Source organism: Aedes albopictus, chromosome 2, assembly GCF_035046485.1.
Source record: "Aedes albopictus strain Foshan chromosome 2, AalbF5, whole genome shotgun sequence".
Lineage (NCBI taxonomy): Eukaryota > Metazoa > Arthropoda > Insecta > Diptera > Culicidae > Aedes > Aedes albopictus.
This window is the reverse complement of record NC_085137.1, coordinates 332,873,102-332,897,344: the sequence shown is the minus strand read 5'-3', so window position 1 is coordinate 332,897,344 and position 24,243 is coordinate 332,873,102. Positions and strand designations below refer to the sequence as shown.

The 24,243-nt window shown below is 40.7% G+C and overlaps 1 protein-coding gene across 1 annotated transcript in view; it reads left to right on the top strand.

Annotated features, from left to right (window-relative positions):
* LOC115267615 (motile sperm domain-containing protein 2) overlaps nucleotides 1-24,243 on the top strand; it is a 104,180-nt gene that overhangs the window by 29,729 nt on the left and 50,208 nt on the right. The window contains exons 3-5 of the mRNA XM_062852535.1: nucleotides 10,352-10,501; nucleotides 10,557-10,898; nucleotides 10,962-11,191. Of these exons, the coding sequence (XP_062708519.1) occupies nucleotides 10,352-10,501; nucleotides 10,557-10,898; nucleotides 10,962-11,191 (722 nt within the window). The remainder of the gene's footprint in view (nucleotides 1-10,351; nucleotides 10,502-10,556; nucleotides 10,899-10,961; nucleotides 11,192-24,243) is intronic.

Sequence of the window (24,243 nt, the reverse complement as noted above, 5' to 3'; positions counted from 1 at the left end):
TACGCCGCCGAAGATCGTCCTTAGCACCCGTCGCTCGAAAACTCCGCGTGCTTGCAGGTCCTCCTCGAGCATCGTCCATGTCTCGTGTCCGTAGATAACCACCGCGGTCTTATTAACGTCTTGTACATGGTACATTTGGTGCGGGGGTGAATCTTTTTTGATCGCAGTTTCTTCTGGAGACCATAGTAGGCACGACTTCCACTGACGATGCACCTTCGTATTTCACGGCTCACGTTATTGTCAGCCGTTAGCAAGGAACCGAGATAAACGAATTCTTCTACCACCTCGAAAGTATCCCCGTCTATCGTAACATTGCTGCCAAGGCTTGGCCTGTCTCGCTCAGTCCCACCTACCAGCATGTACTTTGTCTTAGCCGCATTCACCATCAGTCCGACCTTTGCTGCTTCGCGTTTCAGGCGGGTGTACAGTTCTGCCACCGTTCCAAATGTTCTGGCAATAATATCCATGTCATCCGCAAAACAGACAAATTGACCGAATTTCGTAAGGATCGTACCCCGGCTGTTGAGCCCGGCTCGTCGCATAACACCTTCCAGGGCAATGTTGAATAGTAGGCAGGAAAGTCCATCACCTTGTCGTAGTCCCCGTCGAGATTCGAATGAACTGGATAGTTCACCAGAAATCCTTACGCTGTTCTGCACACCGTCCATCGTTGCTCTTATCAGTCTAGTAAGCTTCCCGGGAAAGCTGTTCTCGTCCATGATTTTCCATAGCTCTGTGCGGTCGATACTGTCGTATGCCGCTTTGAAGTCGATGAACAGGTGGTGCGTTGGGACCCGGTATTCACGGCATTTCTAGAGGATTTGCCGTACGGCGAAGATCTGGTCCGTTGTCGACCGGCCGTCGATGAAACCGGCTTGATAACTTCCCACAAATTCATTCGTTTTAGGTGACAGACGACGGAAGATGATCTGGGATAGCACTCTGTTAGGCGGCATTCAAAATGGTGATCGCTCGAAAGTTCTCATACATTAACTTGTCGACTTTCTTGTGGATGGGACAGATTATCCCTTCCTTCCACTCCTCCGGTAGCTGTTCAGTTTCCCAGATCTTGACTACTAACTGGTGCAGACAGGTGGCCAACTTTTCCGGGCCCATCTTGATGAGTTCTGCTGCGATACCGTCCTTACCAGCCGCTTTGTTATTTTTGAGCTGGTGGATGGCATCCTTAACTTCCCTCCGCTGCCTTGGTCCTCCGTGCCTACATTCTCTTCGCCATTCAGGTGCTCGTCGAAGTGCTGCTTCAACCTTTCGATCACCTCACGTTTGTCCGTTAGGAGGCTCCTGTCCTTATCCCTGCAGATTTCGGCTTGCGGCACATAGCCTCTGCGGGATGTATTGATCTTCTGGTAGAACTTACGTGTTTCTTGTGAACGGCACAGCAGTTCCATTTCCTCGCCTCCGCTTCTTCCAGGCGGCGCTTTTTCTCCCGGAAGAGACGGGTCTGCTGCTTCCGCTTCTGTCTGTATCGCTCCACATTCTGTCGGGTTCCATGCTGCAGCATTACCGCCCGCGCTGCATCCTTCTCCTTCAGAACCGCTTTGCACTCCTCGTCGAACCAATCGTTTCGTCGACTCCGTTATACGTACCCGATAGTGCTCTCGGCTGCGTTGTTGATGGTTGCTTTGACTATACTCCAGCAGTCCTCTAGAGGGGCCACATCGAGCACACCCTCGTCCAGCAATGCTGCCTCGAGATTCTGCGCGTATGCGGTGGCGACATCCGGTTGCTTCAGTCGCTCTAGATCGTACCGGGGCGGCCGTCGGTACTGTACATTGTTAATAACGGATAGTTTTGGGCGCAGTTTAACCATCACCAGGTAGTGATCAGAGTCGATATTAGCGCCACGATAGGTCCTGACGTCGATAATGTCGGAAAGTGCCGTCCATCAATCAGAACGTGATCGATTTGCGATTCATTCGATTTGTTGTGGTGATCTCCAGGTGTAACGATACGGAAGGCTGTGCTGGAAAAAAGTGCTACGAATTGCCATGTTCTTGGAGGCGGCGAAATCGATGAGGCGTAGGCTATTTTCGTTCCTCAGCTGGTGGGCGCTGAAATTTCCAATCGTCGGTCTGAATTCCTCCTCCAGGCCTACCTGAGCGTTTAGATCCCCTATGATGATTTTGACGTCGTGGTTTGGGCAGCGGTCGTACTCGCGTTCGAGCTGCGCGTAAAATGCGTCCTTGTCATCATCAGTGCTTCCGTAGTGAGGGCTGTGCACGTTTATTATGCTAATGTTGAAGAATCGGCCCTTGATCCACCGACGAACCGACGTGACAGTGGTTATTCAAAAGTGTCCCCCCCGCAAATTTAACGGTCGACCACCGAAGCGAGCGATCGCTTCTGTCAAATCAGCGCAGACGCGAACCGTTTCCTATATCAACACACGGGGGTTCGGTGTCAAGCTATCAAACCATCGCGAGCCGTTATAGAGGTGGCGATAGTGTTCGGCTATTTTTTATCATGGCGTCGCGGACAACAAATTTGGATTTATTTGTTCTAGCTTTCACGTCGGTTCGTCGGTGCTTGATCCTCAACCTGCACATTCTTTCGTCGATCGGCCACCAGCCGATCACGCGCCTCTGCATGTCGCCCATCACTATAAAAGCTGTTCCCAGCTCACGTGTGTTGCCGCAACTATGGTAGATGGTATGATTACCTCTAAACGTTCGCACCACAGACAAACAGACGTAACACTCTGATGATTCCCATCGTACACCGAAATAACGGTCTATTCGAAAGTTTCATAGCTGGCCAACTTCCCACCCGTGGCGCTCGCATCGTTTTTATTCCAGTTTGACATTTGCCCACTACCGCCATCTAGTTGATGGTTGGCCAAACTCAGTCTTTTTAGCATTGGGCGAACATGCTTCCGTGACCATGATTTGAATCGAGAACAGTTCGAAGTGTTACGTCTGTTTGTCTGTGTTCGCACCATAGATCCTGTCCAACACACCTCCTGCAGCGCTACGATTCCGAACCCGCGGTCCTTCAGTATATCGGCGAGTATGCGGGTGCTCCCGATGAAGTTGAGAGATCTGCAGTTCCACGTACCGAGCTTCCAATCGCAAGTCCCTTTTCGTCGCTGTGGTCGTCGCCATTGGTATCGGTTCGCATTCTTCTCTTGTTGATTTTCCGGTGCTAGTCTTTTTTACGGCTGGCTCGCAGGGCCTGACACCAACCCATTAACCCAGGGAGCTGGGCTTAATTACCTTCCCGGAAGCTACGAGTTCTGCATTGGCATTTCCTTCAACTACAGTGCTAAATAGCTAGGCTCAAGCGCCAGTCTTCGCCGGGGGTGGTGTTTTTGATGGGCGCCCAGGAGATAATATTTTACCTGAGCTTCCACCCCCATCCAAAGCCTAAAACTATAGAATCGTAATATAAGGAATAATACACAAAAGGCTGAACACTCAAAAAGCAAAAAGGTAATAAAAGCATGGCAAATAATAAATCAATAAAAAATCAATCAAACCAATAAATGAAAAAACAAGCTAAATATAAGCAATATAACTTTTTGGCTTGAAAAACAAAATCTATCTAAGTTTTAATCATATCCCAAAACATTTACCCTGCCATGTCCTAGGGAACCATTCAATCTTTACTAAAATATGGAATATTTATCAAATACTAGCTGTCCCGGCAAACTTTGTCTTGCCGTCTTGTGGTGGTTTGACAACTATTGAGCTCAAAAAAGCACCGCACTCTAGATTGGTTTCATTTCGACCGTGTTGATTTTCTTCCCAGCTCATGCAAAATCAGTACTTTACTAATTTTCTTACTTTTCCAGAGGATTTTCGTAACTTTTTGTAGATATAAACACAGCCACCACGAATGCGAACCGAACCGTTCAAGAGTCATCCTGATCGGTTCAGCCGTTCGTGAGTTTTGTTGCCTCAAAGGTGCTTCAAACTCATTTTTATATATATAGATTGTATTTTTACAAGTGAATTATTATTCCTTTTGTATAAATTCAAAGTATTCTAATAGAAAACAAAGTATTTTTGAGTTCAATAATAGTTACGAAGAATAAAAATATTTATTTATTTTGCTGTTCCTTCCTTCAAAAATACGATTTCGTAAGTTCGCATCAAACTTATTGAGGTGCAACTGCCTGTTTCACTAGAAAAAAATTATTTGCATAGCCATTTAGCATCTGCATGGCAATTTCAAGTTGAAATTCTTGAGTATATTGTCAATCCATCCCAATTTTAAAACTTGTTTTTTTTTCTTTTTATGTCATTTTGAAACTTGATTATTACGAGTATGCAACAAATATTGATTGAAAGAGACGTGGATGCCAGTCAGCTGGCATTATTTGCAAGTAAATAAATATTGTAAAACATACTGCGCAACATGCTTCGATTCATGTTGAACATATTCTTCGCTTTTTCAGTCATAGAGCAGTCGGAAAAACGGTTTTATTGTCCCAAGTCAGAACCTTGTTACTGGTCATATTAGAGTCGAAGTAATTCCTATGAAACATGTTGTATTACTTGTGTTGGTATATATTTATTTAATTAAAAAAAAAATCATAACTTAGTTTTGGTCACCTTGAAAGCATTATCGTATGGTAATTTCCTTGACTTCCTTGAGAATAGAGTACAGGGGATAGACAAAATGATCAGGACAGGCAAAATTTTCACTTTTCAAAAAAAAGTTCAACTAGCTGTTTTTTTTTTCGAAAAATGCATCAATTATTCTCTGTAAGTTGATTAACTAGTTGTGTAGAGTGAAGTGGGGCAAAAGTTCGAGTGGGGCAACAATTTCCTTTGAAGTTTTTAAGCTCAATTCAAATTATTCATTTCGGGTGTCAAGGTCGTTTTGAAGCCTTTTTGAAAAAGAGTCTTTCACTCCAAAAATTATGAAAATTGGTCAATATTTCGAAAAGTTATGATAAAATGTTGGTTTTTGTTCAAAAAGTTGTAATATTCGATGGTCCTTCAAATGCATGGAATAGAATTGTAATGAAATCTAATTCAATATTTTATTTTAGGGGGTAACAAGGTATATTTTGAAGATGCTTTAGCATACATAACTTTTTTCAAAACAGATTTGGAAATCATATTTTACACATAGTGCGGCAAAAGTTCTAATTGTGGGGCAAGAGTTCGAGTCATGTGGCAACTTTAGGTAAAAACTTAAAAATCTGCAAAGTATCTATGTTATCTCTGAAAATGATGAAATTAGAGAAAATTTGATCAGAGTTGAAGAAAAATGTTGTTTTATCTGAATTTGACGGAAAACTACTAATTATTGGTGTAGTAAATTTAACCCTGATTTGGTTGAAATCCAGATCGAACTTTAAAGTGTATTCCAGTTCCAACATCAAATATGAGTTGGTTTCAGGTATTTCTATTATCAAAATGTCAAAATAGTGTGCTACGGTTTAGCGAAATTCCACAAACACTAGGTTCGAACTTTTGCCCCAGTGGTGGGGCAAGAGTTCGAATAAGACACACACATACAATAAGTATTGTAACTTAAAATTGAAAAGACATTTGGTGTAACTTTGTTCAGCAAAGTTTTAGCTCGTGGATGGTAGAATCACCAGACAGTATTCATTTATTTATATCTGCTTTGGTTTTTGAAAAATATTGAATTTTCAACTAGGGTCGAACTTTTGCCCCACCTTACTCCATCATTGCTCAAAATTTGAAAAAGATCGGACTATTCAGTTCGAAAATATAAATATTCTATAAAAAGGTAAATTACCCGATAGCCAACTTTGAGCTGTTATAACTCCGGATTCATTGAATCGAATGAGGTGAAATTTTGAGCATTTATGGCTTATATAATCTGCCCCCACTCACATAACAGTCTCATGTGAATAGGAAACCCAGCAAAGATGGGACTGTTGTGCGAGTGGGGGCAGAAATGAGCAATAAAAAAAATTGACTTAACTTTAAATTCTTAACATGCAAGAAAATTATAACGATTAGATTAGTTTTCTAATAAAACATCAAATTATCCAAAAAATTTAACATCGTTTCAAAATTCAAGATGCTAATTATAGTTCACTTCTCTCCAATCGACTTGAACATAAACATGTTTTGAAGGAAAGTAACAACATAGCCGGCAGTAGACCAAATTACTAAAAAACCATAAAACAAATGAAATCGCTACAACTTTTTCTCGGAGAGACGAACCAGCCAGGGGCTGAAAGTCTCTTTAATAAAGACAAATCAATCAATCAACAACTTTTTCTCTTGTTAATAATTTCAAGTTAAGTCATACGTTTTTCAGAGCTTATTATATAAGTCACAAATGGTCTAAATTTCAATGCAGTTGGTTCATTGAATCCGGAGTAATAACAGCTTAAAGTTGGTTATCGGATAAATCTACCTTTTTCTAGAATCTTTATAACTTCGTGCAGAATAGCCCGAATGTTTTCAAATTTTGACCACTAATACACAACTTGTTGATCAACTTACAAAGAAAATTTAAGAATATTTGATGCACTTTTAGAAAAGTTATAACTTGTTTTTGAAAAGTGAAAATGTTGCTGTCCCGATCATTTTGTCTATCCCCTGTATCTTCGTGCCATATGTAAAAAACAGTGGACGTGCTAAAAGGGTGTTTTGGTCAAAATTTGGGCACACTTTCTTTTCGTAATTTTTGATTACGCACTTTAAACATCTAATTTTTGAACCAGTAACAGCATATTATATGTATCTTATACCCAGAGCCGTAGCGTGGCCCCATGGCGCCCTTGGCAAGCATCAAAATTAGCGCCCCACGACAATTGGACATTGTAAATATGTAAAAGTTTGAAATTATTCATTTTTTTCAACTCTTGAGTTTTTTTTTTCTTATTTGAATTTAACGTTCAACTTAATTTGGTGTCAAAAAACTTAATTGAGTTTCAGGGATTTTTAGGAATCGACAAACGATTTGTTTTACCCGTTTTCGGAGATAAGTTCAATTGGTTTTACCAGAATTTTCCAATTACTTTTCCAAAGGTTTCTTCTGAAGTTTGATCAACATATTTCCCAGAAGATCAGTAAGAATATTTTCAGTAATTATTAGATGAAACATGGACATTCAGGAGGGATTTCTTAAGAAATCTATATATGAGTTTTTGTTGGGACCTCTGTAAGAATTCCTGCAGGAATATCCGGAGTAATATACCTGATGAGAATTCGGGAGACATTTCAGCAAGAATTTACAATGGAACTAATTTAGTAATTCTTTCAGGAAAACATGGAGCAGTTCATTATGAAATGCCTGAAGGAATTCCTGGAAGAATTTGTAAAGAAACACTGGAAGAATTTCTAAAATAATACTTGGAAGAATTTTTGCTGGATTTTCTGTAAAAGTTTCATAAGAAATCTCTGAAGGAATACAAGTATTAAGAAATAGAAATATCAACCCCTTGCGGATTTTTTGAAGAAATCATTGAAGGTGGTTCTGAAGATATCCTTGAAGAAAATTCACAAATTTATCCCTGAAATATTTTTTGAAAGAATATTTGCAGACATTTTCAAAGGAAACCATGGAAGTTTATCTAATAAAACTATCGGGAGAAATATTCGGAGGAATCCTTTCTGAATAAATTCCTACATAACTTCCTGAAAGTCTTTCTGGAGGAATTCCCTAAATAGTCCTTCGAAAAAATTTGAGAAGAATCTCCAGAAGGAATTTTGAATTGATTTTTTTTCTGAAAGAATCATCGAAAGATTTTCCGTTAAAATCTCTGGAGCTATTCTCTGAAATCTCTTTCCAGAAAGAAATTCCGAAGAAATACTTTGTGAAATTTATGAAGTAATTTCTTATGTATTAAATTTGTTTTGAGGAAATGAAAGAAACTATAAGACTTGAATGGTTTCTGCTAGATTTTCAAGAGTTGATATCCAAATAAACATTTACAGGAAATAACAATGGTAAGAACTGAAAGAGCATCATCTGAATACTTTCCATTTGAAATACTTTTTGTCAAAACTGTAAAATATTCAATGAATGTAAAGAAAATCATCGGAAGTAACCTCAAGACATTTGCCAGTGGGAATGTTTAGGAATTTTGAGAAACAAACTTGCACTAGAATTTCTAAAGCACATAGGTTTCGCTTTGTTCATTAAAAAAACAATTTCTCAAAATTAAATAGTAGATAAAATGCCAGCTAACATCACGGTATGTATTCGAAATAATGTAGAGAAATCTGTTTTTTTTTAGAATTCAGGAGAACGTAAATACACATGATCAATCTTTCATATTATAAGTAATGAAATATTGATAACTTTCAAGAAAACAATAGCATTATCCTGTTTCCTTCTAGCCCTGACCCTTTTCGGCGCCCCTCTGAGGTTGGCGCCCTTGGCGTGGGCCAACCTGGCCAATCGCACGCTACGGCTCTGCTTATACCATAAAATTTTCATTAAATTACATCATGTTTTAGTGAATATATAGATAAAACCATCGACGGACCTGTCTTTTTAAAATTTTGCACATCCCACTTCATTCTGTGACTTGATAGTAAATTTTCGGCAATTTTAGGTCTGACTGGGTGCCACTTGAACAATTACTATGTACTTTAAAATGGGAAGATCAAATTGAATAAAATTTTTACACACCATTGCGACATACTCACTTTACATACATAAAAATGCTTATTGATATCGGATCAGTGTTTCTGTTTCCATAAATACAACAGAAATGTGTTCAGAATGTGTTCCTATTTTTGAATCCACTTTTACAAAATTTCAAAGTTGGAAATACTAAACCGATTTGAAAATTATATGGTATGAGCTACATATAATATTGGTCCAAAAATCATTTGTTTTGGTGTACGCAATCTAAAGTTATGAAAAAAATGGGTTCAATCGATACACCTTTTATAGAATATTGGGTTCAAAAGCAGGCTCTACCATCAGGGACGCTAAAAAACACGGACACCATTGCCAACAATACATACTGAATGAATCATAACGTTAAGCTGAGAAGAAGAATATCATCTTTATTTTGTTCCAATAGTTTTTTATTTGATCATCATTCACACCAACCAATTAAGTTCATGATCAAGTTCATGCTGGCCTTTCGCAAAAAAAAACATACTGGCTGATTTCATTATTTACAACCACCAGAATTCAACCTGACGTGGTGTTTTGATAGCCGTGCCATCAAGCAGCTATTGGATTGGTAGCGAAAAAAGTGGCATGGTATCTAAACGCCCAACCGGTTTATGATCTTGAAAATCGTCATAAACTGCTTCTCGTAGAGTCATTCCTAAATCCGCACATTTAGACAAAAACTGGCTTCTGCGCTGTTTTAGGTTCTTCTTCTTGGCATAACTTCCCAACTGGGAGAAAGGCTACTGCTCAGCTTAGAAAAAACTTTTGCCGCTATTGGATGAGAGTTTCTTCTATCAATGACCATGAAAGTCGTGGAAATTGCTATTACAAATAGTTTACTGCTTCGGCTATATGGGCCATTCTCTTGGTGCTGCTGATGGAATAGAAAATTGATTATAATTTTATGTTTATCGCGTATATCCGGACAAAAAATAGATAAAATTGACTACTTACAATGCATGATGCTGTCCTTGGAGTAATGTCTTCATGTTTCTAGAGAACTTAATACTGAATATAAATCAATTGATGCAAATGTATTTTCAAAACAGCTACTAGGATACTGCAAAGCATTTCTTAAAACCTGTTAAAACTGAAGCATTCTCACAGTAGCATATATTATTTATAAAAGTGTGCTCGTGGTTGAACGTGCTAAATTGCCGTAACCAAAAATAAATTCAAGAGGTAGCTTTGACGTCAGGATGGCGTAAGGCAAGAACTGCGTTATTCACATAATTACTTAACCTAAGATGTTAGGCTGGCCGCACCACGACGACTTAGTGCAGGTTTAGCGAGCTTGTCTGGGTCATATTGACCTCAACATCCTACTAGGGTTTAATAGGGACTCAAATTTACCGCCATTTTTCAGGAATTCTATCTGAAAACTTTCAAGATGTTGATCCTGAAATACATAAAAAATCCTTCCAAAAGTTAGAAATTATTAGGGTTAACTTAACTTGCATTTATCTTTGGCTTCTTGAGAAAGTTTTCCTACATTTATGCAACAAATTGCCATTGAAGAGCTGCCAATTTATTTTTGATATCAAAAATTCGTTAATGAACTTCGTAGCACCTACGCATCTAGAATTTCTTCGATGCATTTTTAGGCGGTATTTTGGAGTACTAAATTCAACCCAATTCATCGGGGAAAATCACAAAAATCATGTTTTTTTTAAATTAATAATTCAAAAAGCAATTAATGAATCCTCAAACATTCCATACAAACATTCTAAATCGATTTTCTATTATCTCTTTCATTTTCCAGTCGGAGGATTTGACGAGCGCGATATGAACAAAATAATGGCCAACGATGTATGGTTAACCAAATTTTTGGAGAACAATGATCTCGACATGAAGAAATCCCTCGAACAACTGTGGGATACATGCATGTGGCGAAAGACAGCCAATATCAATGGTAAGTTATTGATTGAAAACCAAGATGTCTTTCCAATAATTATCTTCATCTTCAGAAATCAGCGAGGACAACATTCGGTTAGACTACGTCCACGATGGGATCATGTTCTCCCGGGGGAAGGACGTCGACGGCAAGGCAGTGTTCATCTTTCGGTCTAGACTGTATACCCGGGGTTCCCGTGACCTGGACGAAATGAAACGAGTGTTCATATATTGGCTGGAACGATGCATACGGGAGGCCAATGACGACTACATTACCTTCATGTTCGAACTTACCGACGCAGGGCTCAGTAACGTAGATATGGACCTAACGAAGTACATTATCACTACGCTCAAGAGCTACTATCCATATTCCTTGAATTACATCCTAGTGTATGATCTTCCATGGATACTTAATGGTGAGTTGCGTTAAAATCGTCCAATCCTCTATGTATAAATTGTTATTATTTTTCCGCTTTTAGCTACATTCCAAATCATCAAAAGACTACTTCCTGCCAAGGCCGTTGATAGATTAAAGAACATAAATAACAAAAACATTCGGGACTACATCGACGAGGACTACATGCTAGTGCCATGGGGTGGAAAGGATGACTATGAGTTTAAATTTATCCCGGAGCAGCGGCAGCCAGAGCCATCACTACTTAACAACAACAATAACTTCGTCAACCATAACAACAATAGCATCAAGAAGGTGAGTTTTTTTATTCGGGTCACTGAATTTACTTCCCACGTGGAAGCTTTTTCCATACGAGGGCATTCCGGGCGTGAAAAAGGATTTTGCCACAATAATTTCAGCTTTCTGCTTCTTACTCTAAGGGGCTGTCCATTAATTACGTAAGGGTTTTTGGGGGGAGGGAGGGTTCGAGAAATCTTACGAGCCATACAAAAATATTTGGGTTCTCATACATTACAATGGGGGGAGGGGGTTTCGAAAAATCGTAAAATTTCCCTTACGTAATAAATGGAAGCCCATAAGGCTTTTCGCAATAAATTCCTTTGAGTAGGGAAGTGGAAGTATCTCAGCAAAGCGTCCATTTTTGGCACTTTTCCGCTAACTAAGTTAGTTAATTTTGAACCAATTCTGTGTGCGTAGATACCGAGGATGGCCAAAAAGTTTGGAATAGGCCAATTTTTTCCTTCACAACCAAATTCAACCAGCTGTAACTTTTCATGGAATGCATCATATTTCTCAAATTTTGACTGTTTATCAACCTACTATATGTTTATCGTTGGTACAAATTTAAGCCCAATTGGTTAATCTCTTGCGAAGCTAGAACCGTTCTTGTAACATACTATTTTTGGGCAACTTATTTTTGAACTGTCATATCTTCGAAATCATTGAACCAAATCGAATGAAACTTTGAACGTATATCAACAGACATCAACAGATTATACCGTGACGTTACAACGTATTCGTAGTCAGATTTTCTACGATAACTCATGAAAACGATTGTTAATCTCAGTGGCGTCTCGTAGCCTCACTTTCTACCTATTAAACGATCCTAAAACATTAAATTACGGAGAATACAGGGGCAGAATCAAACATAAAATGAGCATAAACGGCTATTCTCGTTTTTTTCTATTAATTACAAGTTAATTTGTTAAGAAAATTCAATAATTTGCACTTGCTGAACAGGTAGATTTGAGGTTAGGGAATCGCCACTGGTTAACCTCAAAATATTATTTTATAATCGGATTCCTTATAAAATTTCCGTTATATTTGACCTATTGAGCTTTTAGTGTTCATTAGAAAAACTTGTTTAAAATGTGTATTTGTAGCTTGACGTTACAACGCGCTAGAATCCGACCTCCTCTACCGTGCTACCAACATCTTTTTATGTTATTCTGAAAAATTTTCCCACCATTGAAATTTATTGGTTTGTTCATCAATTCAATGAAAAAACACATATAAATTTCGGATTTGTTTTTGGATAATCGACTTTTACATTTCGTGACGTTACAACGCCTGTTCAGTTTCAAACAGGATTCTGCTCGCGATGTAACGTCACGAAAATGCACATCATGTTAAAATCAGAATTATAAGCCAAATTTGCCCGAATTTGTATATATTCACATGTACTATCATCACTACTTCAATGGGAACTTTATTCTATTGAAAATCCAATTTGTAATAAATGGCTCGGAGGGCCAAGTTATAGCTATCAGCAGTATGAATACTTCTTCATGAAGGTTAATGACACCGGTACCAATCTTCGGCTTAGTACCACCCATATTCTTCTAATTTTGTCCCAAAGACTAGACCGCTGAGGTCCATTACTTCGCACTAGAGATGGAAAATGATGAAGATTGCAGCCGAGCAGACACAAACCAAAACAAATCTACTCGTGAACAACAGGGACCCGAGAATACTCGCACTTCTTTATTCGTGAGTAAACGGAGCTGGCAAACACTCGCATGTGATTCGCGAAGCTTCGTGAATTTTTTGCATTTTGACAAAAACGCATTTTAATGACTGGCAGTGCTGCTTTTCAGAAACAATGAAGCATAAAACATTAGTTTATGTTGGATAATCACTGGATTTGCTATTATAACCACAATAACATGCACTTCCCGCACCTTCACTAGTCCTTCACGAATAAAAACTCATGAGTGTTTCTGTTTTGTTCTGCTTGTTACTCACGAAGCAGGCGGGTGCGAATAAACTCACACACTGTTTACTCTCGGAATCGACAGTTAGCCTTGTGTTGGCTTTACACTCGCGAATTGCTTCATGATGCGAGTAATTCCATCACTGCTTCGCACCGCCAGATATTTAGATTTTTCAGAATAGAACTCAGAGACAAATAGACTTAACAGCGATAAAATAATCTTAATTACTTAGGTGTCTTTAGCAAAGTTGTTTGATAAGTCAAAGACTTTCAGCTGATTTATCATTAGACGTAAGATTTCGCCACTGGGTGACGCTAATTAAAAGTTCATAATAATTTGCAAATGATTAGAATTTCTCAAAAAGTTTCCTACAAGTTTTGACTAGTTGAGAAACTAGCAGTCAAAATTTGAAAATTTTTGGGCACTTTTTAAAAAGTTACAACTTTTCTTTTCTGAATAAATAAAATGTGCATGATTTTTCAAAATTTCAACTACCACTAGGCAAGTAAAACTTTAAACCAAACGATTTTTAAACTGAAGATCCTTGAAAAGTTTAACAACTCTCTAAGTAATCAGGGTCCTGAGATATATGAGTTGGCGATTCTTGTGATATCAAGGACAGACGTAACACTGACATAATTTCCATCCCATATATTTCAAGATCCTTATTATTTAGACAGTTGGTGTCCTCGACAAAGTTGTTTGGCTGGATGTTCAGATCGTTATTAAAGAGCACACTTTCTTGTAGCAGGCCGTAGCACACAGCTCAAAACTAGAACGATTTATTAAGTTTATTACTATTAGTATTATATGATTTATGCAATTATTAGCTTACAATAGTGGTGTTACTCGTGGTTCTTTCGACCTGATAAATCTCCCTTTCCCTTCGGTGAATCTGTACAAAATAAATTCTTAGTTTTACGTTAAATATATAATGAATATCAACTTACGAGTCCAAATGAATATATAATTTCACAAATCAAATAAACTCCCCCAATTTACAGGCAAACTCAACTTTTACTTTTAACAACTCGATTTCGCAACTTTTCTATCTTCTACGTTTTATGTTTTGTTATCTTTTTCTTTTCAACCCTAACGTCAAACCATTTGTCATCATGACATGTCTCCTTATGGCCGACCTGTCGGCATGCCCACTGGAGTTTTGCCCAGTGGTGATGGTAACAGCTCCCCCTTCCGTAACTCTGGTCCAGTTTCCGGGAGTTGGCCAGATTTACTCCTTAACTCCATCACTGCAAGCTTGGCCACAGCCCGACGATATAGTCCCTTAGATGTTCTCACCAGAGCTTGTCGAACTCTTCCATCTGCGCCTCGTATCACTTTCTCCACTTTGCCCCGAATCCAGGTTCTTCGATTGTTCCCGTCGACAATATACACCAACTCTCCTTCCTCGATAGGTTCTTGCTCAGTGAACCATTTGGTCCAGTGATTAATGGTCGGTATGTATTCTTTCAGCCATCGTTGCCATAGTACGTCTGCCAACTGTTGAGATCGCTTGAAATTGTCCCGCAACGCTTCAGCAGAACTTGTCGGCATATTTACTTCTTCGCGTTCTCCAGCAGGTAGCCCCCGAAGAAAATGGTTCGGCGTAAGAGATTCGGCTTCGGCTAAATCTTGTGGTACGTACGTGAGGGGCCGAGAGTTTACCATATCCTCCGCTTCCGATAACACGGTTAGAAGGATTTCGTCGTTCAATTTACCTCCATCGTGTAGTCCCTTCAGTGCATCCTTTGCGGACTTCACTAGCCGCTCCCATATTCCGCCCATATGGGGAACTGCTGGCGGATTAAAATTCCATCGAGTTCTAGCGTCAGTGAAGTTGTCAGCACACTCCAGTTCAATGTCCTTGATCCTCTGTACGAACTCCTTACTAGCGGCGATGAAGTTAGTGCCATTGTCCGAAAATATTTCCAAGGGTGCACCTCGTCTGACAATGAATCGCCTGATTGCCATAACGCATGATTGGCTGCTCAAGCTGTGAGCAACTTCCATGTGGATTGCCCTGGTCACAAGGCACGTGAACAGGCAAATCCATCTTTTCTCAGAACGGCGCCCTACCGTGACAACAACTGGACCGAAATAATCAATTCCTATGTAGCTAAACGGACGTAACTGTGGTGTTATGCGCTGCACAGGTAGAGGGGCCATCCTGGGGATTATTGGACGACATTTTTTGATTTTACACCATGCACAGTTTTTCATCACCTGCAGGACTGCTGCCCGAATGTGTTGGACGTAGAACCGTTGACGTAATTCATTTACCACGGTCTCACGGTTTGCGTGACCAAATTTTTCGTGGTAGTGTAGGAGCAACTTGGAGGTGACATCGTGACCCTTCGGGAGTATAATCGGGAACCTCTGTTCGAAAGGGATGAACTCAGCATGAGCCGAGCGACCTTCCATACGAATCACACCTTCTTCGTCCAGAAAAGGAGCTAGCTTGTATAGTGGGCTGGAGCGTTCGATGAGATGCCACTTTGACTGCGGAAGTTCTTTATTTTTCAGCAACGTCTTACTTTCGTCGGCGAAACCTTCCTGCTGCGCCATCCTCCACATGTAGTTCTCAGCCAGTCGATATTCTTCACGTTTGAACGGAATCTTGTTTGACAACAACGCTCCTATTAAAGACCTTTCCAGTTTGGGTGTTGCTTGTAGGGTTTCGATTGGCAGTCCTTTTACTTTTTTGCGGCAATTCGAAATGAATCGAAATATGCAAGCGATGCTTCGAACCAGAACCATATGGCGCGAGAATCGAGTAGTGTCCACCAGGCTCTGCGGGAAAGACACTTCATGGAACAAATGGTACGCTCGCAGTTCTTCTTTTACGCCTGCTGCTGGCAGAGCTCGTTGAGACCACTCTTCCTTTGGTCGGTGTAGGATTTCAGGACCACGTACCCACTCTCCGTCGGACTCAATCGGTGGGCCATGCTTCCCCCACTTTGTCAGCACGTCAGCTATATTGTTCTTTGTTGGGATCCAGCTCCATTCATGTGGATTAGTGAGGCTCAAAATGTCCCCTATGCGGTAGGCCACAAACTGCTTATACTTTCTATGGTCTGAATTAATCCACGAAAGGACGGTGGCAGAGTCAATGTAGAACATAACACTCTTCACCTTCACTGAATGGTTAGTAGCCTGGTACACGGTTTATATGGGAAAATACAAAAAATGGAAAAACTCAAGTTCCTGTATACTTTTTGAGTTCCACTTCGGTCCCATATCAACTGTGCAGAATTTCAGATCGATCGGAAAAACTATATTTTAGCGCCCGCCATTCTTAGTTTTTCATACGATTTACTATGGGGAAATTTTACTCCTGCAAAGAAAAATCGCTAGGAGTCACCCCTAGATCCCTAAAAATAAGTCGACGAATGATTTCTGTAGAAAACTTTACTAGGAATCAGACCTCTGAAGACAGCAAATCGATGCGACGTTCGTGGAATGAGTTATTAGGCCTCACCCGATCGATAAAATAGCGAGATTTTATTATTTATTGTTATTCCTTACATGTTAAACAGCGTTTGCATGCCATTCGGTTTTCAGTCAATAACTTTTTTCACATGCCTCAGATCGCTTTGCAGTCTTCGGAGGGTTGGTTCCTCGTAAAATTTCCAACAGAAATCATTCATCGATTTATTTTTAGACGTTAAGGGGCAACCTGTGGCGATTTTTCTTCAAAAAAGAGATTTTCCCCATACTAAAACGTATGAAAACTTAAAATGGCTGGCGCTAAAATATAGTTTCTCCGATCGATCTGAAATTTTGCACAGTTGATATGGGACCAAAATGGAACACAAAAAGTGTACAGGAGTAAAATGTCTTTTTGTGTCCCACGCTAATGGTTAGCTTTAACGGCAGCTGCTAATCTAGCACCCAGTACAGCGGCTAAAAGCTCCATTCTCGGGATGGACGTATACTGTAGTGGAGCTACTTTGGATTTTGCCGACACTAACGCAACTCTCGGCTGTCCGTTCACCAAAACTCTTAAATATGCGACACATCCATAAGCTTCCTCGCTTGCGTCGGCGAACACGTGAAGCTCTAGGTCCTGGTAGTCATCCGGATTCGCATCAGGAAAATAGCAGCGTGGGATCCTCATCGCCTGGACTCGTGGTAGTAGTTCAATCCACTTGAACCATTTCTTCGCCGAATCGTCGTCGACAACTTCATCCCACGAGCAGCCATTTCTCCAAAGGTCTTGGATGATAATTTTTCCAAAAACGGTGAACAACGCCCACAAACCGAGGGGATCGAAACAGCTCATAACGATTCTTAGCAGTATTCGTTTCGTTGGCAGCTTCTCTCCCTTTAGGTATGGTTGCAGGTCATCATGTAGAACGGCGGCGAACACAAAAACATCAGCCTCTGTATTCCATGACATGCCCAGGACTCTCTCCGTATAGGTTGACTTATCGCAGTTGAAGTGAATTAGGCGATTGTCCCGCTGGCCGTCGAAGTGTCGAAGAAATTCTGGACTGTTGGACACCCAATTCCGGATATTAAATCCAGCCTTTGAATGGATGTAAGCGACCTGCCCGGCCCGTTCGATGGCTTCACACACCGTGAACGTGGAGTCCAAATAGTCATCGACATAGTGTTTGCCGACAATAGCCTCAACTGCATCTGGAAACTCCTCGCTACACTCCTGCGCATTTTGATTTTTTATATATTGCGCAGAGCACGGGGAGTTAGTTGAGCCAAAGGTGGCGACGTCCATAACAAAAATCGTTGGAGAACTCGAAGCGTTCGACCGGTACAAAAATCTCTGTGCTGACTTATCACTTGCTCGGATGCGTAGCTGATGGTACATCTCAGCAATATCGCCGCCAAATGCGATCGGGCGCTCACGGAAGGGGCACAAGACCGACGGTAGGCTAGACAAGAGATCGGGTCCTTTTAACAACTCGGAATTCAGCGACCTCCCTTGCACGGACGCCGCTGCGTCCCACACTAGTCGGACCTTTCCCGGCTTTTTGGGGTTGAGGACGACATTCAAGGGAAGGTACCAGATCTTACCCGGTACCGAATCCATCAGCTCCTTGCTAGTAGCGATGTGGGCGTAACCTTTCCGTTGGTAATCCTCGATCTGCTTCTCTACGTTTAATGCCAGTTCTGGGTTTTTTGATAGCTTTCGTTCCAGGCTCTTCATTCGCTTCAGTGCCATCTGGAAGTTGTCCGGAAGCTGGGGTTCGTCGTTTCTCCACAGAAGACCTGTCTCGAACCGGTCTCCTACGCGCTTGGTAGTCTGTTCCAACAGCATTCTAGCTCGACGGTCTTCGTTTGATTCTGGTAGTACCTTAACAAGTAAGCCAGACTCCTCTAAGGTGAAATGTTTCCGAAGAAGTTCTTGGAGATCTAGATCTGCCAACTCAACAGCCGTATGATGTCCAGCAAAACCCGTATCTGTGCTGTTGTTTCCTTGAGGACCGTATATCGTCCAACCAAGCTTCGTACGAACTGCAATTGGCTCCCCAGGGTTGCCGACACGAGACTCTAACGGTGCGTATACGTGTAGGTGTTTCAGGCCAATAAGGATTTTTGGAGAACCACCTAAACAGTCAGCTACTGGTAATCCACAAAGGTGCTTGAAACGGGCGGTTACTTCGTCGAACCGAATTTTCTGCTCCGGCAGTTGGAGATCTTGGACGGTGTGAACGTTTCGTAGAAGAAATCTCTCGTTGGTTCCGCTTGACGATATCGATACATCAACACGACGAGAATTCCGTTCTAGCCGACTCATACCAGCTGTCCACTTCACCAGTATTGGTTCCCATGTCCCTTTTAGTTTGAGATGCTCGGCAACACTGTTCTCCATTAGGGAATACGAAGATCCTTCATCCAAAAAGGCAATGACATCGCGGGTCCGGCCTTCGTGGTGGAGTTTAATCGGAACCATCCTAAAAATGACGGGATGCTGTTCCGAATCGTGTACGTGGCAATTTGTTGACAGCGGTACAGTTGTGCTCGGTGGGTGTAGAATGGAATGGTGCCTTTCCTTGCAATCACCGATGTTGCAGTGTCCTTTGAATCGGCAGCGTGACTCCCCGTGTTCGTTTAAACACATTTTGCAGATTTTCCACTTTTCTACAATTTTTACCTTATCGCCCCACACCAGTCTTCGGAAGTCTTCACAGACGCGGGTTCGGTGGTCCAAACTGTTGCATCCTCGACACGGTTTACGGTTGATGTGCGGACCATTACCTTTGTGGTGATCTACCGAATTGATCGACGACTGCTCGATGCCGACATGTGCATTCAGGAAACCTTCATGTTCATTGCTCCTCGATCTTTTCTCCTTCCGGTCCCGGTTGGGACGCCCGTCGATTCGTGGATCAGAATAGAGTGTCGCCTCCGTCGCTTCCGAAACGATTTCCGAAAGAAAATCCGCAAACGTGCTTAGATCCACTGCTGCCTGTTGACGTTTGTGCCTAACCCACTCCATTTTCGTGCTGGGGGGCAACTTCTCGACAAGCTCCGCAATAAGCATAGGGTTGACGAGGTGATCATCCATTCCAGAAGCCACTAGATGGTCGCACAGTTGTTGGACAATCATGCCGAAGGTGATAAATGTGGCTAAACGATCTGCACGCGGGGGATCCGCTCTTCTTGCCTTCTGCATCAAAGAATGGAGTAGTTGTTCTGGTCTGCCATAGAGGTGTCTTAGCGTGTCAATTACTCTTGGAACTGACTCGGGCAGCAACAATCTACTTCTTACAGCTTCCAGTGCCGGCCCCTTGATGCTCTCCTGAAGCCTTCCAAGGTTCTCCAAGTCGGTCCAGTTGCATGCTGCGTTCCCGTTATTGAAGCTGCTAATAAAGAGAGGCCATTCCTCTGGCCGCCCTGTGAACACTGGTAATTTAGCAAACGGACCTTTCCGTGCAGCTATCTGGGCTCTTGACAATTCCAGTTCTCCTACAGCCGCGAATGGGATTTAATGCACGCTATTGCTTACTGCTGGCACTGGCACTGGCACATTCAGGTTCGCGGATTGCACCTGCTCACGATGCGGGTTCACATGACATGGTGGCGCAGCTGTTGTTCGAGAAAAAGAAGGCTCTGGCAGCGGATGCTGCAACGGCTTGTTAACCTTTGCTGCGGGTATCTGCGGGTTCTTAAGAGGCGTCGTTTCCCCTAGGGCATTTTCAGACGTTAAACGGTATTGGTTTCCGATTCCCGGATTCATCGGTGCGGCTTTGGGAGTGGAACATTTGGGAAAAGCTCCCCGAACGTCAGCAACAGGCTTGATTTGCTCTTTCGGGAATTTGAACTTATCCCTCCACATCTTTTCCAAGTCCGTGTCGGATTGATCCTGATTTGGTACGGAATTTCCACCTACAGCGCCACTCTCCTGCTCCAAAGGGTCCATGTTGTATTGGAACTCCTCATACAGTTCACTTCGCATCTTGTTCAACTCTGCTTCTACCGCTTTTCTTTTCTCCAGCATCTCCCTTTCGAGGCGAATCTGCATCATCATTTTCTCCTTCTGTCGCTGGAATTGTCGGTCAAATCGCTGCTTCATCATTAACAGCTCTCTTTGATGATGCCGTTCTTCTTCTTCATCGGTTGCCGGCTCCTTTTCCGTATTCGATTCGCCGAATCCTTCTTGAGCCTGGTCTGTCGTGTCAGAAACTTCCAGAATGGTTCCGAGGGCCGTTGCGCCGTCGACTTGATTACGGGTTTTTCCTTCCATGCCATTCGCACTTACGCATGCGTCGCAGGTCCAAGGTAGCTTCTCTATCTCCGACGTCACTTTGGCACACATGAAGTGGAACCATTTCTGGCACTTTTCACATAGAACCATGTTTTCGTCTGCATGGTTTGGTTTCTCGCATAGTGCACAGTCATACCCGGTCTTTTCGGGGTTATGTCCGTCGTCTTTGGACTGCATGACACTATTTTTTGAGAATTTGTTCAGATCGTTATTAAAGAGCACACTTTCTTGTAGCAGGCCGTAGCACACAGCTCAAAACTAGAACGATTTATCAAGTTCATTACTATTAGTATTATATGATTTATGCAATTATTAGCTTACAATAGTGGTGTTACTCGTGGTTCTTTCGACCTGATAAATCTCCCTTTCCCTTCGGTGAATCTGTACAAAATAAATTCTTAGTTTTACGTTAAATATATAATGAATATCAACTTACGAGTCCAAATGAATATATAATTTCACAAATCAAATAAACTCCCCCAATTTACAGGCAAACTCAACTTTTACTTTTAACAACTCGATTTCGCAACTTTTCTATCTTCTACGTTTTATGTTTTGTTATCTTTTTCTTTTCAACCCTAACGTCAAACCATTTGTCATCATGACATGTCTCCTTATGGCCGACCTGTCGGCATGCCCACTGGAGTTTTGCCCAGTGGTGATGGTAACACTGGACAAGAACTTTCAATTGATGGGCCGAATGATTTCCCAGCTAACACGAGGTCTTATATGATGTTGAATAGGATGCTAAAGTGGAGGCCATATGCGTACCTGCTCCCATTTAACCGCGTGTAAAGTATACGCATTAGTGTGGGTCATCGGAACCGTTTTCTCAGATCAAAGCTTTTTTGGTTCCGTTCCGCGTCCTGAGTATCTGTGCAAAATTTGAACACGATTGGTTGCGTCTACATTTTGAGCATTGAAATTGAAATTTGTGTGGGATTTCGTATGGGAAAACATACTTTTTTGCATTTTTGTCATAAGTTGAAAAAGTTTGTCTGAAACTTTTAAACCGATACTATAAAATGATAGCCTAGGATGTTCTGAAAAACTTTGTTGAATACCGCAAAGCGATCCGATGCATGTGAAAATAGTTATAACCAACGAACCGCATGCATATGTTTATGTTTTAACATGTAAAGGAATAACAATAGCAACAAAATCATGCTGTTTTGCCAATCAATGTCGACACTATAACTTTTTTCATAAACATCAAATCACTTTGCGGTCTTAGACAAAGTTTTTCAGGACACCCTAGGGTATGTTTTTACTTTATCGGTTACATGGTTTTAGAAAAATTCGAGCTTGATATGAGAGAAATGCAAGAAAGTGTGTTTTCCCATGTAAAACCCTATACAAACTTCAAACGCGATGCGCAAAACGTAGACATAACCGATCGTGTTCAAATTTTGCACACTATTTGGGTCCTGAAATGAGATCAAAAAAGCTTTGATCTGATGGGATACCATTGAATTTTTCATTTTTCCATATAAACGATGACCCACTCTAATACGCATATCGCCTCCTTTTTAGCATCCTATTGAACATCATAGGCGATCATGTGTTGACTGGGTTTAAATCCTTCCACTAGGAGGCGCTAGAGGGCATACACATTTTTAGTTTCGTTTATCTCAGGATCCAGAATAATTTGAAATATTGTTGCTTCAGTGAAGCTGTTTGATAGATAAAGAACTTTCAGTTTAATAGCCGTTTGGTATTAATTTCTGCCGCACCGTGGCGCAAGTTGAAAATTTCCTAAAGCATACCAATTTTATTAATTATCTCGAAAACATTCAACAAGCCGTAATTCTGTAAAAAAATTATCAAAAATTCTCAAATTCTGACTGATAGTTTCTCAGCTTGTTATCTGTTATTGCTACAAATTTGGACTTGATTGGTTAGCTCTACACGAAGATGGAACGCTTCAAGCAGAATACATATTTTTTGACTGTCGTTCTATCAACTCTTATATCTTGGGACCAAGTGAATCAAATCAAATCAATTTTTAAACATATATGACTAATATACCGTTCTTTGGTTACCATTTGATTCGAATACAATAGGGCAGTGGAGGTGTTTTGGCTCGGGCAGGTATTTTGGCCCACCTAGGGAGTTTTATTACATTTATTATATATTATCTACTAAATCTTGGTAAATTTTTATTGGAACACAAATAGTAATAAACTATGTACTGATCACTATTTCGGATGTCAGTTAAATGTGCTGTTCAGTATCAAAACATAGAGAAAATATTTTAACTTCCAATTAGACGCTCGAAAAAGCATCAGGTTTTACTTTTTACAAATGAACATTTAGATGATATGAATGTAGTTAAAGCCATGTTAGAACTCAAAATAAACTGTTTTTAAGCTCGGTGGAGCGATGACATTTACTAAAATGGTTGTTTGAGGTATGTCCAAAATATAATCAGCATAATCATGGAAAGTAGCGTCTTGTAGTGGCGAAATTTCGCATCTTATGGTAAATCCACTGCAAGTCCCTGACTTACCAAACAATTTTGCCGAAGAAATCATCTTTTCTAAGTAATTGGGGTTGTGATATAGATGAAATTTAAAATTTGTAAGTTCTCTAGCGCCGCTTTTTGGTGGAACATTAAATCAAACTATCCATCAACTGTAAGTCTTTGAACAACTTAACAATTTGGCTGAAAACACCAACTCTCGAAGTTATCAATACCCTGAGATATATGTATAGAGCGTAGATTTTGACCAAACATCTCCTCGCCCCGTCTCTCAAGAGTCTACGTAGTTTATGAGCGGACCCTAATGGTACGCAAGTTATGAATGAAAAGGGCTCATACACAGCGAGAAAGAAAAAGTTTTGAATATAGAACTACCTTTGTCCACTGCAGGAGCTGCCAGAGAAATTTGGTCTTTTGTACAGAACTTTTTTTCGTGACGTTACAACGCAAACTTCAACCAGGTGAAGTTCAGGTGTCAGTGAACCGATTTACTTTCTTTTTGTCTCATTTGAAAGATATTCTGGAGTACAAAGACCATACAGAATTTCATATTAGTAACTTGTTCCGAATTTGAATAAATTTTATAAAGATGGCTTTCCGTGACGTTACAACGCTTAAAAAACTTATACTTTGACCAGCCATTCCTCAGAGTTGTAAAATTCTTTGTATGCTAAAGAATCTACATACATTTATCTGTTTATCATGAAATACTTTTGAAAAATCAGTGCATTGGTGTTTAAAATACGGCAGCTTTGAAATATAGTGTGCCTAAATGCCTTAAAATCTCGATTTTATTGTTAATTTTAACCGTCGTTCAATAAAAAAAATATTGTTACATTAATATCATGTTGAATACATTTTTGAGCGACAGGAGTAATGCAGAATGTTATAAAAATGTGAAATATGCCAAATTTCAACTTTT